This window comes from Chamaea fasciata, unplaced genomic scaffold, assembly GCF_029207755.1.
Source record: "Chamaea fasciata isolate MVZ Bird 193981 ecotype frontalis unplaced genomic scaffold, bChaFas1.0.hap1 SCAF_8, whole genome shotgun sequence".
Lineage (NCBI taxonomy): Eukaryota > Metazoa > Chordata > Aves > Passeriformes > Sylviidae > Chamaea > Chamaea fasciata.
The window spans coordinates 17,667,596-17,683,135 of record NW_027094093.1 but is presented as its reverse complement, the minus strand read 5'-3'; the positions used below and the strand labels follow the sequence as shown (position 1 = coordinate 17,683,135).

General features: G+C 36.4%; 1 protein-coding gene across 9 annotated transcripts in view; it reads right to left on the bottom strand.

Annotated features, from left to right (window-relative positions):
* The window catches only part of ATF2 (activating transcription factor 2), a 49,331-nt gene that overhangs the window by 3,086 nt on the left and 30,705 nt on the right, over positions 1-15,540 (bottom strand). For all 9 annotated transcript variants that reach the window (XM_066189890.1, XM_066189894.1, XM_066189888.1 and 6 more), the window contains 3 exons: positions 12,308-12,457; positions 10,268-10,474; positions 4,544-4,649 (listed from right to left, as the gene is read on the bottom strand). In XM_066189890.1, coding sequence (XP_066045987.1) covers positions 4,544-4,649; positions 10,268-10,474; positions 12,308-12,457 — 463 coding nt within the window. The remainder of the gene's footprint in view (positions 1-4,543; positions 4,650-10,267; positions 10,475-12,307; positions 12,458-15,540) is intronic.

Here is a 15,540-nt window from a genome sequence, read left to right as displayed (position 1 = left end):
TTTACTGGACAATACTTAAACAATACTTATTTTTCAGCCCCCATTCCATAACTTTACAGATGCCTCTCAGGTTTTAAAATTCTTAAAACTAGTTTAAAAAATATTTTTGGAGTATTTCAGGTGTTCTCCACAAAACCAAAGTGAATTAGCCACAGAATTGAGTCATTTTGTCCCATGACAAAGGGCAAGCCAGTTAAAAAAATTATCACTGTGCAAAACTAGAATTTCTAAATGATCATGACCTAAAATGTCTCTCTTGCACAGAAGTCATGCTCAAATCATCCTTTTTTCCATAGCTGCAGAAGTTAGCCAATGCAAACACTGCCAAACTAGTTCAAAACTAAAAAACCAAGAACTGAAAATTATCCTACTGTTTTTCACTCAAAAATAGAAATAATGCTGAATTTCATTATAACTTTTCTGTATCACTTTGTGTTACTTCATGTTTGCAAGTACTTTTCACACCAATTTTATAAACTGACCAAAACCAGTACCCAGGTGGAATACTGGAAGTCCCTTTTAAACTACTACTGACTATCGTGATACAAACATAGCCAGAAGCAGGCATGAACTATTGCTTGGGACAAAGCAATGGAACTTGATCTTCTCTAGTCTTGTCTTTGCAATTCCCTCCAGATTTGCTTGAGATTGGCCTACAAGTTCACAAGTGCCTCAGAGAAATCATGAGGAAGGATTACACTAACATGAGGAGACAAGCAATCCTGTGGTATCATGTCCTCATTTCCACAGAAATGAGGCTAACAGTAGCAGGCTAACAGCAGCAACTAAAAGGAATATTAAGTGTCAAAACCCAATAATGAAATGTAGTTTATGTTTTACTGAGGTTTATATGACATGCTAGCTCTGGGTAAGAAAATTTACTAACATAGCAAGTCAAGACCCCAGTATTAAGATCTTTGAGCAGCCCGACACATAGTAAGAACAAACTCCTCTTCAAAGCTTGACAACAACTGTTCTATTACTGACTGCTTCTAGAAAAGAATGGTAAGGTCAAAAAGGACAGGTAAGCAAGGAAACTGCTATATTTTTTTCTAAAAAATACTGCCTACAGGAGCAAGGTGGCACTCTCCTACAACTCTACAAAAAGAGCACGGACATCATAACTTGGAAGTTAGAATGCTCTTATCTACAAGGCCAACTGTTTTACAGATCCTGCACTTTTATAGAAACAGATAATTCAAATATTTAAGAGGAGAGATACTGATGACACTGAATTAGATCTGCTGACAAGTACTGCATATCTAAAGGTTTCATAATAACTGTATACAGCAAGCGCAAGAAAATTAAGATATTTCCAAAAGGCATTTGTGACCCTTAGGAGAGTTTGCCCTTTCAAGAACCAAAAGAAGATGAACAAGTCAATTCAGTTAGAAGTATTCAACAGGATTCATCAAAATGAATAATGAAACGAATTCATCTTTACCATACCTCTATCAAGACCTACAAGATCTCATGTAAAAACAAGAAGGAACACATGCAAACTTAGTTCAAAATAGAAACTCTAGTGCCACTTCCTGAAAAATACTCCATTACTAATTATGACAGTAGCATATTTCTTCCTCAGACAGAATGAAATGGCAGCAAGTGGGATGACATGTATCAAACACAGCCTCTCTGCTGGAACAGCTGCTCCTCCTCTTCAGAACTGCTGGAGAACCACTGCCTGTCCAGAACAGGCTGGAGGAACACAGTGGCTTGAAAGGTTGAAATCATTCAAGGTCTGAAACTGTTTAGTCACCTTCTATCTTCCTTTTGAAAACAAGCTATAGAAAGAACATGACCACCCCCCCTCCCATCTAATACCCCTACACTGCAGCCTCTATTTATCTTCTTTTATATTATGTTTTGAACAAATGTTCTTGAGTATTATGATGTTCTTGTCAAAAATATGAAAAAATACCTAAAAAACTCTTTCCCCCTTTAAGAAAAACCCCTCTGAAGACCACAACACATTTTCTTATCACCAGTTTTCACTTCTGTCCTACTACAAGCCCAAAAAAATCCTGACAAAATACAGGGAGTATCATAGAAGACTTTTAGAAATTATGTAGTACAGAAGATAACATGACAAATAAATGAACAGCATCTAGATTTCACTTTCCTCACAGCAACTGAAGATGCAGTCAGAACCAACAGCATCCTTCTCTGGAAAATAAAAAAGTTTTAGCTGCTGAGTTTTTCTGGGCTGACTCAAAAAGTACAACATCCATTTTTCTGGTTTCTCTGTCCTGATGACACCCTCTTTTGAAGCAGTCACAAGACTTGAAAATAACGAAAATGTGATCCTGAAAACAAGTTTTAGAAGAAAGGCACTGCTGCGCTTTTCACCTGGCCTGAGAAAAAAAATGTGTCTGGGAAATACAAAAGATCTTTAAAAGATATGTAAAAGTAAAGGCCAAGTGATAGATTATTTGTTCCTATTTAAGAGCATAATATGTGAAAGGCCATCAAATTGTGGACTTGGCTGTTAAAATGTGGTCTGTGCAGTGCACAATATTCAGCAGTGCAGGAGCCCTTTAAGCTGGGGTCCTGAATTTCTTCCACAAAGACTTTTAAACCACTCTCTGCATTTTTGAAGCAATTCAACTTTGATTATTTGATGAATGTAATATGTTTATTTAAATATACTTTATAGGAGCATCATTTTCATGAACATACTGACTGAAACCAATTTTTTCTCTCATAAACTGTACTGTGGGTATGTCACTTATGAAATATGCTTTCCTATCAATATTCATGCAGAGATAATGTGACAAAATCCTTTCAGAGGGAGGGCATTGCAACTATCATTCACATTAAGCTTTTACTTTCAACAGACTTTTAAAGAAACTGAGCTATGCTTCCACTTTCCTTGTGTAATACTATTTTTTTTCTAATATGTAGGCTTTTGTCACTGATTGCTATTTTAGGTCTGATTCATTTTGTATTTTTTAATAAATCAGAAGCATTATAGTCCTTTACTGAGGGCTAAAAACAAACACAGGCCATTCACTAGTCCTTCAACAAAGAAATTCTTGGCACGGAATCACTTTGACAGTTTATGACTTATGATGAAATATTTTACATCCCAATTCGGGAACACGAGTCCTCAAAACATCAACATTCAAGATATCTACGGTTTGTTTTTTGTGTGCTTTTTTTTTTTTTTGTTAAAAACCTTGCATGCATAATGCTATCCCCTAGTAGCTTCTGTATGAAATTATGTTGTTCTGTCAGATGGGAGCCATAATGGCCTCATCCCTGCAGCAATCATTGTTAATATAAATCCCAAACGTATTTCTATACTGTTCCAATTTACTCCAAGATGCTATTTTCTGTCTTGTCAAAATGACTGGAGATCAAAGGACCAAGATTTATAAGCTCAAAACTGACAAAATCAGTATTCTAAATATATGTGGCAATACAGAATTGCTAAATCTCCTGAATCTTTTAAATTAAAAAATATTGCCCGCTCTGATGAAATTGCTTACAATGACTACAAGTAAAGATGGTGGCTATTAAGTTTTATCGCAAGCACCTGAGGATCTGTTTGCATGCAGTACAAAATGTTCCTTTATTCTCCTGAATTACTGACACTGGCAAATTAAAATGAAGTGGCTACATATGGCAGAAACAATCTTCACATTTACAAATATCTTGAAATATCACTAAATCATAAAAACGAAAGCTGTGGGTTATATATTATGAATGTTGCCTAATGCATTCCCAGCTCAGTTATTTGTAACAAATTTGTGTACAATGGACAAAATTGGCCATTTATTCTACAGCAGCAGCAGCTGGTTCTGGCACTGTGTATCACAGCCAAAAAGGAAGCTACAAGTCAGGAAAGCATAATTAACCTTTAAAATGCTGGAAGGTTGAAAAGTCAATAGAACAACTTAAAACAAAAATACAGATTAGAAAATATTGGTATTGACAGTGTCAGTATTCCCCTCAATACTAGAACTGTTTTTAAAAACACCCTACCTACAGAAAAGCAGCCACTTAATGTGGATATCAAAACAATCTAGAAGACACTGTACAGTAGGAGCCATGAACCTGCATCTGATTATTTTAATGGCTCGACTGATCCAGGATGTTATGGTAAATGAGGACAGCTGTTATAGTACCTCTACTGAAATCTCATTACAATGAAGGAAAAACACCCACAAGGACCTATCACTGTATTAGGCTACGATAAAGTATAAAAAATGATTTATTGTGTGCTCTTAATACTTTAATTATATTTTCCAAAGCAGGTGTAGTAACCGATAGTCCTTAAATGCCAATTATCACATGCATTCATTAAACCAACATAAACCTTTCAATGTTATACAAAAATTCAATTTTGACTTAAACAGATATTTTTAAATATCGCGTATTAATTCCTGTCTTTCAATAACTTCAAGATTATAAAAAAAGATCTTTAATGTAATATATGTAATATTAGAACTGCACTTCTCAATTTTAATGCTCATTCAGTTCATTTTGGCAGTATTTCACTGATGCAGCCTCAGGCTATAGGTAATGGAACATTACTCACTATGATAGCCAGATTTCTTCTGCATGGCAGTTACAGGGCAATCTTTATGAGCCAGAAGAAGCTGTTTCAGCTGTGCCACTTCATTTCTCAGCAGGGTGACTTCATTCTAAAGGAGAAGAAAGTTATGTACTTTACCAAGCTCAAACTACACACATTTTGAAGGTAAGCATTAAGTTTTATAGGACTTTCAGTTGTTCATTTAGGGGTAGATGAAATACAAGAAGTTTCATTCAGTATATATTGCAAATATGTATATATTTATTTATACATATTTACATTATTTATATTCAAAAATGCGAATATTAGCTGAAACTTGGCTAGCTTTGTTACATTAACTGGGAAATGCGTGGGGTTTTTTTTGTTTTTTTTTAAATACAACATATGTTTTTCAGTTTGCAGATGCAGAGTCTACATATAGTCTCATTCACATGATCCAGCTACTGTGAGACTCTTCTGGAAGGTTTTGTGATGAATTCTAATCAGAGTAAGCCTACATTTAGCTACACACATTTTAACAGACGTCACAGCCAACATTAAAAAAGAGAAAAATATAAAAGAAAATCCAAAAAGCCAATGCAGAATAATTTTTTAGTGACTCTAGTTATACTTGGACTTCAAAAAAGAAAACCTCACATACTGGAAAATAATTCAGCAAATATTGGTTGATCTCCAGACTGATTTTTATTTTGGCAGTCACACATAAACATGTTCTCTGAAGGAATCATTGATAATAATGACAAAATCCGGAGATGTCAGCTTGTGCCTCTAAAGCAGAGTGCAATCCAAGAGACAGCACCTGCACAATCCAGGGTTCATTTCCACACTGTGCCTCTCCACTACTGCGTGACCTTGAGCAAGGTCATTTCATTGCTTTGTGCTTCATCTTCCCCATTTGTAAACTGGAGGACAGCAATACTTATTTTTCCTGGAAAGCAGCTTGGTGTCTAGAGATGAGAAGTGCTATGTAACTGCATTATATGTGACAACCCAAATTAAGAATGGTATGGCATTTTGATAGACCCATTTTTACTTTGTCAAGTAGAAAAAATATTTACGAATCAAATTATCTGTAACACTTTGTGATCCCCATATCTGGACACAATATGTGTTTTTCATGGGTTATTTTATTTTGAATATAAATCTTTTCTATTAACACTTGAAGTTACTTCCAGTGTAAGAACCTTGGCATATTATTGTAATATACCACACATGTGACGTAATTATTTAGTGAATGCTTATGGTTACGCATTTAGGAGCAAGTTAAAGAAAAAATAACAGAGTAAAACTGGACTGCATCTGAAATTATCTGCAAAATAAACTACAAGAAAGTTAACCTATTTACTTGCAAGCAAGGAATAAGGCAATGCAGACAGAGGTAAGATGAATTACGAGTTAAAGGATTCCAAAAGAAAACAGGTCTTCCAGAACAGAACTTATTAGGTTTAATTACACGAAGTAACTAAAATATCAGACTGTTCCTTGAAAAGCACTTTTGTGTTCTCTCTCTCCATTTAGAAGACAACAAATTTCAAGCCTTTATACCTGCAAAATCCTCTTAAAGTCTCCTTTTCTATTCAGTCCTTTTACGTGTAGAATACCCTTTAGAAACTTTTTATTAAAAGCAAAAGCTGAAAGATGGCAAAAATCTGACTTCACAGACATTTATAGCGAAAGAAAAATGTGTCTACAAACAAAAAGGTTTGCAATGAAAGAAACTCAATCAAAAGCCCCACAAATTCTCTGCCAGGTGGCGTTATGTGTCCTGAAGCCTTAGGCTGTTAAGAAAGCACAGGACTACTGCCTCCAGCTCTGTCTGCCCTTAGCTCACCACGTTATTTACTGAGGAGCCACAAATCTTGATACCACGCAGGCAGCTGCACAGAATTGACATAGGTTGGGTACAAAAAAACACACCGATGTAGTTTTGAGACACTTGATGACCTACAGATGCAACAGTGTCCAAGACTATGAAATACAGTGCTGTTAGTCCAAAGGAACTCTGGCAATCAGGAAACGGTTTGCAGAAATTTTCTATCTTGTCTCTCACATTTTAAGGAAGAACTTTATATACAAACAGCACATATAAGTGTGAAGTTGCTGTTCATCTGTGGAAGTAAAATTGTATGTTTATGAAAAATTTTTTACAGACAGTTTATAGATCAATGTTAACTGTATCAAAAATATTAAGACTGTTGCTAGCCTAAGTGCAAAAAGCAATTACATTATCTTATGCTAAAGCAAACTTGAAAAACATGGATCAGCATTCCTATATAAAAGAGACTGAAGTAATCTCTCGAACAATGGTAGTTGTATATTCCATAACAAGAACACTTGTGCCAACAGTATTGTATACAATGCACACACCATTTGTGATGCTAGAATAGAGTTCTGTCTGCTAGACACACGGATGAGGAATGTCGCAGAAAGGCAATCTATAGCTGCCATTTACTTACTGCCAATAAGAATCACTTCTAACTGGTAAAGAGGGGCTGTTCAAAACCCATTCTTACACACACTGCAGTTAATTATCTTGCTTGTGACAACAGCAAGTCTTTTCATCTCATTCAAAACATGTGAATGCATGGTGGTCATTTAATATGTGGTTAACATGCTGAAAACAGGCTAAGAAACACATGAAATAAACACTTTTAGCAGGTGGCATGAAGAAAGATTATTTCAAATTTTCACAGTGGAAAGGTTCTCCTCATTAGTGACATAGAACCAAGTGCAGGCATCAACAGCTCTTTAAAGATGTATGTAATACAGCTCACATGCTGTTGAGAAGAATTTGTATGTCCCCATATTTCAAAATGTGCTAGCATGAGAAAGCAGGTTTCTGGAGGAAAGAATATTGATTCCTACCTGCACTCTGTCTTTCAAAACCTTCTGCATTCTTATGTAGGGAGGACACACTATATGACACATTCTTCTAGATCTGCCTATTCCCTGCTGCACCCAAAATGCAGTGGCACCATGGGAAGACATTAGCCCTTACTCAGCATGGTGTGGGACAACATTTGTGATGTTATTACTCGAAGGATCATCAGAGGCAGGTAAATGTGATTTCTGAGGACAGGGGATTGTCTGTGGCTGAGTTAAACAGCGTTCTTCCAGTTTTTTTGTTGGGCAACTTCCTCTATGGGAAAGGATATTTACTTATGGGCATACTTTCATAATTTAGCCATCCTGAACAGCTTCTGCAGCATCAGTACAAACCATCAATCAATTGCTGCTCACTGAAAACCCACTGTGACCTCATAAGGAAGACAGGCCATTCTTCTAAAGCTTCACCCTCTAGGACTACTAAAGCAACAGGGACCAAATACAGAACATTTAATGCACTTCGGCATCTGATCCTGCAATGTGGTTCAGTGGCCACTGTAGACACTGTCAATACCTTCTTAGACCCTGCAGGATTGTGCAAGGCACAGAGGTCACACAAAGGTGGTGAATAAAATTTAAGATCAATAAACAAGCCAACAATTAATAGATAACACAGTCCTCAAAAATCAAAACATTAAATAAACTTCAAAATGTTGAAAGCATGAAAAAAACTTACACAGCAGAGCCTGTAATAAAGACAGGCTATCTAACCTATATATGTTGCTAGTGATGTAATAGGAAGATATTTGCCCTTAACATTTGAAAAATACTGCTTAATAATGAAGTTACCTTCAAGCATTTATAGAACTTGATAAAAGTTAACCTACAGAACAAAATAAATACATCAACAAAGTAAATCTCTTCAAAATCCATACGTACTGTTAGTGAGCTTCCAGTCTTAAAAACCTTCACACTGACATCAGAATCTCTGACACAGACATTACAAGAAAGCCAGAAACAGCACTGAAAGGAGTCAGAATCGTTACATGAAGCAATGCAATGCAGGCATCTCGGCAGTAACCTGCTTTTGGAAATGTGACATCTTGGTAACTTCATCTGAGCAGGCCACTTAGACCTTAAACAAAATATGAACTACTAACCCAAACACAGTCTATAAATCTGCATTATGGCAAAACTCCAAACTTATTAAATTTTCTATTAAAGTAAGTAATCATGGGTCATTACTGCCCAGTGCCGATCAGCTGTGTTAGCCTGTCAAGTTATTGTGGAAATACAGGATTGATTAATGTTTTCCTATAAAGTACAGTGTAATTATTTCTCTGATATCCAATTTTCTGTTCAAGTTTTTTCAAGTTCTTTACAGTTAACAGTTCTGCTTTTGCTAGACTGTAAGAAAATCTTTCTTGAATTCACTATTACTGAATTAACACTTGGAAACCTTTTGTTTATGGTACTTACGTGATTTTTATGTTATAAAACTTGGTATATATGTGTGAAAGGCAGTTCACATGATACCAAACATTACTTTCACTAAAAAACTGGCTGATTTTTTTCATTCTCCTTCACTCATTTCTTTGTTTATTAAACTACAGTGCTACATATAATTATGTAATTAATGGATTTAATTGAGGACTGTGCATTAAATGAATATGTCTAAGACTGTGAACAGGTATGAGAAGAATACATATTTGCAAGAAATTTAACTAATGCTTGTGCACAGTGTCCTGATTCTTGGAACACAGGAAACCATTTCACAATGTATTCTTAGGTAGGAATCTTTTACATTTCAGGGTCTGGGATGCTGAGTATTTTTAAAGACATGAAGATGACTGATACACTGTTATTTTGATTACATGATAAAAAATAACCTCAACATGCCCTACTTTTCTGTTGATCAAATTGTGATGTTTTCTATACCAAACAGCAGGAGAGGTCAGTTTTCATAGGAAGATCATGATCTGTGAATTTGACTCAGTGAACAGCTCTGATAAAGAAAAACAAGTGACGCTTTAACACATCAAAATACACCTCACTGCAGTTTCTAAATGAATGCTTCATTTAGGAATTTCATAGTTTTTCCTTTTAGCAACTTTCAAAACGAAGCTTTTAGACTTTTTATTTTGAAAACAGTATTTTGTGCCAATTTTTTATGTGCTGCTGGCAAACATTAGGAAAGTATGCTTTAACATTTAATAAGAGTTTAAACAAAAGGGCCATGGATTGTTATAGGGGGGAAAAGTATATTCACATGACAACTTTCTGATATCAGATGAAATGGAAAAGTGACCTGCAACATACACTGGCTCTACCCTCTTACAGCACACTTCATCTCTATAGGATTTAGGCAGTGGTGGTAAAAATTTGCGCTGCCACTGCTGTACCCATTCTGTGGGCAAAAGAGGCCCTCAGTAGCCACTGATGTCAACCTGGCACCTTTCACAAGCATTGCATTCACTTTAAAGGAAAATAAGTGAAGTTAAAAAGAACCAAAGGAAAGTTATTCAAATAACTCAGGCTGTGATACAAATTAAGAGCATGATGTGCTCAAGGTGAGAGTATTATTACTTTGCTCGTAAGTGTTTATTCCAACACATCTTGTCATCTTAGTTTAGTATCGTAGTCTGAAAGTTACTTCAAATGGAACAAAGGATAGGAGGGGTATGATCCTTAAATTTACACATCTTGAAATACGAGTATGCTCTTATCCTCTAATTTTAGTGCTATATGCAACTAGTTCTGAATTTTAAGCCTGAGCTGAGCCGCCAGTTATAAAACCATTTATATTTCAGATTCCATGCAAAGTTTTAAGCTCCACTGATCAAGGATCACAATGTAAGAACAAAAAAACTTATTAATTCCTCCTTGAAATAAAAAGTATACCTGTAACTGGCCATTTAGTGAGCTCAGGTCCTCAGCTTTTTTCTCCAGTGATTGCACCCAGACTTTCCGTTTCTGTCGGCACCTGGAAGCAGCAGCCCGGTTCCTCTCCAGGAACTTTCTCCTCTTCTCATCAGGGTCTTCATTGGCAGCTCTTCTTCGCCGACCGCCTGTATTTGGTGTCTGTGGCGTAGGCTGAGCTGGTGATGCCTGAAAACAGTCACGATTTAACCTACAGCACTGGTATAAATAGTCATCATGGCTTGAGAAAAGCATTCAGGGCATTTCTAAACACATTCGGGTTACACACTATTTTGGAAAGCTGTGCCCATTTAACTCTACAGCGATGTTTTTAAAACTTTTACACTTACTTACACTCCTGATCATCTTACATCAACATATTACATCCAAAATAGCTTTCAAGCTACATTTAGTAGGAAATGAATTTTCTATTTCTGATTCTTCCCACACACCTAGTCACAACTGAAAAATGACACAATTGCTTATGCCCACTAGACAGAAGCTGTCTGACAAATGCTGGCAGTGCTGATACTCCCTGATCCCTGGATCTCCAGATACCAATTTCCTACTTGTTGATGTGTTCCCCCCACTGAATAACAATTTCCCTTAATCTACCCATATTACATGACAGTATCAAAATACTGCAATATTTTAAATTATACATTATACTCATTTCACAGTTGTATACAGATCCTAGACAAAGATTTAATGAAATATAATAACAATATAATGGATCTTAAAATCCTTTAAAGAGATAAGATAGACAGAATGTAACTGGCCACGTGACATTCACAGGTGCACCTCCACATTCACTCTAGCACAGCAAGAAAGTTTTATTTTTAAATTAAAAACCTCAAACATGTATAAACTGGCATATCAATTTGGCATTAATTTTAAAAAGCCAGGAATAAAAAAATCCCTGTGAACTCAAATCACTGTTTTAAAAATGAAACATTTGCTATTTTTGATTAATACTAATTGTAAAACAACTCTAAAACAATCAAACAGCAATTTTCATCTTGAAAATTCTGCTATGTGATATTATGAAAATATTCTTTTAAAAAACCCCTCAAGGCAGTATGGGGGAACAGCAGCCTTATGAAAGAGATCCTTTTATGATGGGTCACATTTTTCCCCTCTTCTGTTCCAAACAAATTTGTTTAGATATGTTTTTTGATTTCATTGGCCAGCGTAAGAATCTGAGGCTTTCATAGCCGATATAAGTCCTGTTGTTTCTGGGCCAGGTGTGTATCTTTTATAAAATTAATATTACACTACAAATTCTGAAAATAACTGTTTGAGACTTTTAAAAGCATTTTAAAAACACATTCCAAGAGCTTTTTAGAAGGAGAAGAGCTGCAATCTGCCAGGATTCACCAGGAAGTGTATCTTTCCTCCAGCAGCATGCCCACTTTCAGTCTGACTCAGAGGTTTTGCCTTTTACTCCCCTGTTCTTATCTATCATCCCAAAAGGACAACAAATCACACCTAAAACCAGAGGCCCCCTTCCAGAGCCTGAGATCATGAAGTACACTTAGTAACACAGCTGAAACTCTTCCTGTGGCAGCCCAGAAAAGATCCTTCAAGCAGATTAACATAAGCATGATACCTCATGCAAAAAAAAAAAAAAAAAAAAAATTCTAAGCTCATTTATGATTTAAAATGTAATAAACATAAAACAGATGCAACAAAAACACAAAATAAAAGCACTTGTTTTTTCAAATATATATACTGACCAGCTGTAAAAATTTCAGCTACCACAAAATCTCCTATCAATGATCTCCAGGAATCAGGACTTAGTTCTACATTTGAGCAGACAGATACCACCTGTTTTGAAATCATCATCTTAGATAATAGATTTTAGAAGCTAAGAACATGTAAGACCTGTAAACATTTTACTGCTACAGAGCTATTGACTAAAAGAGGAGTCTGTTAATCTCTACAAACCAAGAGTATAGAAAAAAAAATGTATTTGCAAAATAAAAGGAGAAGGTAGGAGGCACAAGTCCACTCTTGCCATACCGGTGTTTCAGTTGTTGAAGTTGCAGGCTGTTGTAGTGACTGTGGTCGTGGTTCCTCTGACTGAGTCCTAACCAACCCACTTGCATGTCCCTTGGCAGTATCTCCATTTGTTACCTGAGGGTGCTGCTGGGTCAAGGCTGCTTTCAATCTCTGAAAGCAGAAAATAAAGAAGAAAACAAAAAAGAAATATTCTATCATGCTAACTTGAATGGATTGATCATTTATATAAGCAGTTACTTCCACTTTGGAAACAGGAACTCCAACTCTTAAACAGTTGTTTCTTTTTACAGGCTTTCAACATGAAGCCTGACCTAGGCATATACCTAAAAACAGGGGGTAAATTTCTGCAAACATGACAATAGCAATGAGGTTCACATAAGATCACAGAAAGGGAAGGATGGTAAACGGTATGGAGAAGTAAACAGAAAGCCTCATCTGTAGTGAACTGTGCCCACAAACAGATGAGCAGAAGGCCATAAACAGTTGCTGAAACTGGTTGTAACAGAAGAGTAATGATGAAGGAAAACAGGTAACAAACAGAACAGAAGCCTCTTCATTTTAAAAATTCTGGTGTTCTCTTATCTCTATTCACTTTTAAATAACTTGGTATACTTCCACTAATTCATGGTCTTTACAAATACTCACCTCTGCAATCCTTCCTATGGATAATTAGATAAAAGCCAAAATCTTTGCTGAAACATCTTAATGATGTACTAAATACTAAGAAGCTTCAGGTTATATGTAAAGATTATTTATGTAGAAATATGCAAGACAGCTACTATGGCATGCTACTTTGCAGTAAAAAACTGCTAAAAGGTTTGATGTTCTTCCTTTATTGCACCCAGACACAACAAAGAACACTAATGTCTAAGTTCAGCTGTATATAATACACCCAAGAATTACTGACAACCTGATGAACAATTTTAAACCATTTTATCGACTGCCTGTTGAAAAATATTTCATTCAACTTCTGGCAAAACCTATTAAAATTGTCATATGGTATGATTCTATTTAAAAGTCTTTCTTAATCTTAAGTGACAAAGTGTCCAATTTCAGCGGATACAACTGCTTGTAATTCCAGATCCTTTCTTAAAATTCCATGAATACTGTATAATTTATCAAGCATTTTTTGGTTTTACTGAAGGATTTACCTTACTAGACCAACGGTGTTAAAAAATGTTTTTCTACTGAGCATCAGATTTTTTAAGAATCCAATATAAGTTTAAGAAAAGATTAATGACTTACATATGTAAGTTTGCAGAAATTCTGATAACTTGTAACATATTTTGAAATATGAACAAAGTGTCACCCACATACTAACATTAATAGAATGTCTTAAGAACACTAGAGAGAGGCAGCATTTGGCCAGCTAAGAATAAACTGAAAACTTTGCACCTATTTATGTAGATATTCTCTATAAACTGTAGCATCCAATGTCTCCTAACAATTAAGTCAGCGGAATATAGGAACAGCTCTCTCCTACCTTCCATGATGACAGGCTTTCCTGGATCCTATGCGACAATTAAAACAACAGATTGCAGGTTACCTCTGTCAGAACTGCAAAAAATTTTCAGGTCTGAAATATGGCAAATTACCATCAGCTACATGGATTTGGTAGCACATGACCATCACCAGTAGGTATCCTAACTGAGGACTATAAAGAGAACCAAGAAACTACAACACTCCTCTACTGGCTTACTATTAAGAAATCTTTAAGTCACTTAAAGATTCCTTACCACTCCTGTGGTAAATCTGTTCTGTTGCGATTGCTCTAGACTGAATTAACAGCACATTACACCAGAGAGGAACCATTCAAGTGCACATGAAAATTGAGTTAATCCCAACAGCTAAATGACTGGTTCCTCACTGCATTTATTGTATCAACTTCCTAAGTTTCCCAGAATGAAGAATACACTTCAGAAAATTACACAAACCAGATTTACTGCAGTTTCCCCAGTGCTCAACTTTAACAACAAAAATTTAGGATAGCTGCAAGCAGCAGGGCAGGATGACAAAAAATTTTAAGATACATCCATAATTTTTAGTATATGTACGGCACTCTGAAAGACCTTTAGTAGTAGTTAGCACTTTAATTAAACTCAAGAATTGACTTGTACCTTTCTAATTCTCCCCAGCAGAAAAAGCTAATAAAAAAAATTCAGTCCCTGTCTCCAGCAGGCCTAAGTGTTTACTAACTGTCTAACTAAAATTACTAACACTAAACTCTATGATAGGCCTGCAACAACTGCAAAGTTGATGATTCCTCTCTCTCTAACTAATTCTGGTGTTTAAATTGTAAAATTTTCTACGCAACTAGTTTAGTCCTAGTTTCCCAGGACTACCAGGGAAACAAATCACATCCAAGTCAGTTTTTAAAAAATTTTTTAAGAAACTAGCGAGTATTTAACACCAATATGACAATAACCTTTCTACATGTTATTAACATAAGATTTTTGCAGTGTATTTTCATTTATGACTTGAATCGCTTTAGAAGTATTTCTTTTATCATAACTTGCTGTTAGGCAGGATGTGACAAATTTTCATCAGTACTAATCAAGACAGTAGTGAAAGTACACATCAGTTAAAGGGTATGCTCTATTTTATTTCAAACTGTCATACTAGGAGAGTTTTAAAAGTTACCATCTCAACAATTATGTATACTGGGTTTGCATGGGAAGGTTTTGTGTGGGGTGGAGGGGAGGTGACAGGGGTGGCTCCTGCGAGCAGCTGCCAGAAGCTCCCTCCTTGTCCGACACAGTCAATGGCAGCTGGCTCCAGGACAAACCTCTGAGCAGAGTTCGAGGGAGCTGGGCCTGTTCAGCCTTGGGAAGAGATGACTGAGAGAGGACCTCAGCAGTGTCCAGGAGTACCTGAAGGTGGAGGCGTCCAGAGACTGGAGTCAGGCTCTGCTCAGTGGTGCCGAGCAGTAGGACAAATGCAATGGCAGAACTGATGCACAGGCAGCTCCACCTGAACATAAGGGAGGACTTGACTAAGCGGGTGAGCCAGTACTGGAACAGACTGCCCAGAGAGGATGTGAGGCTTCGTGACACAGGCACGAACTCCCTGGATGCAATCCTGTGTCATGGGCTCTGGGATGGTTCTGCTGGAACAGGGGGGGGTACACCAGATGACTACCGTGGTCCCTTCCAAGTTGGCCCATTCTGTCATTCTGTGAAGAGTCAGAGGAGTCCTCCCCAAGCAGAGGAAGGAGCAGCAGAGGTATCTAGGGA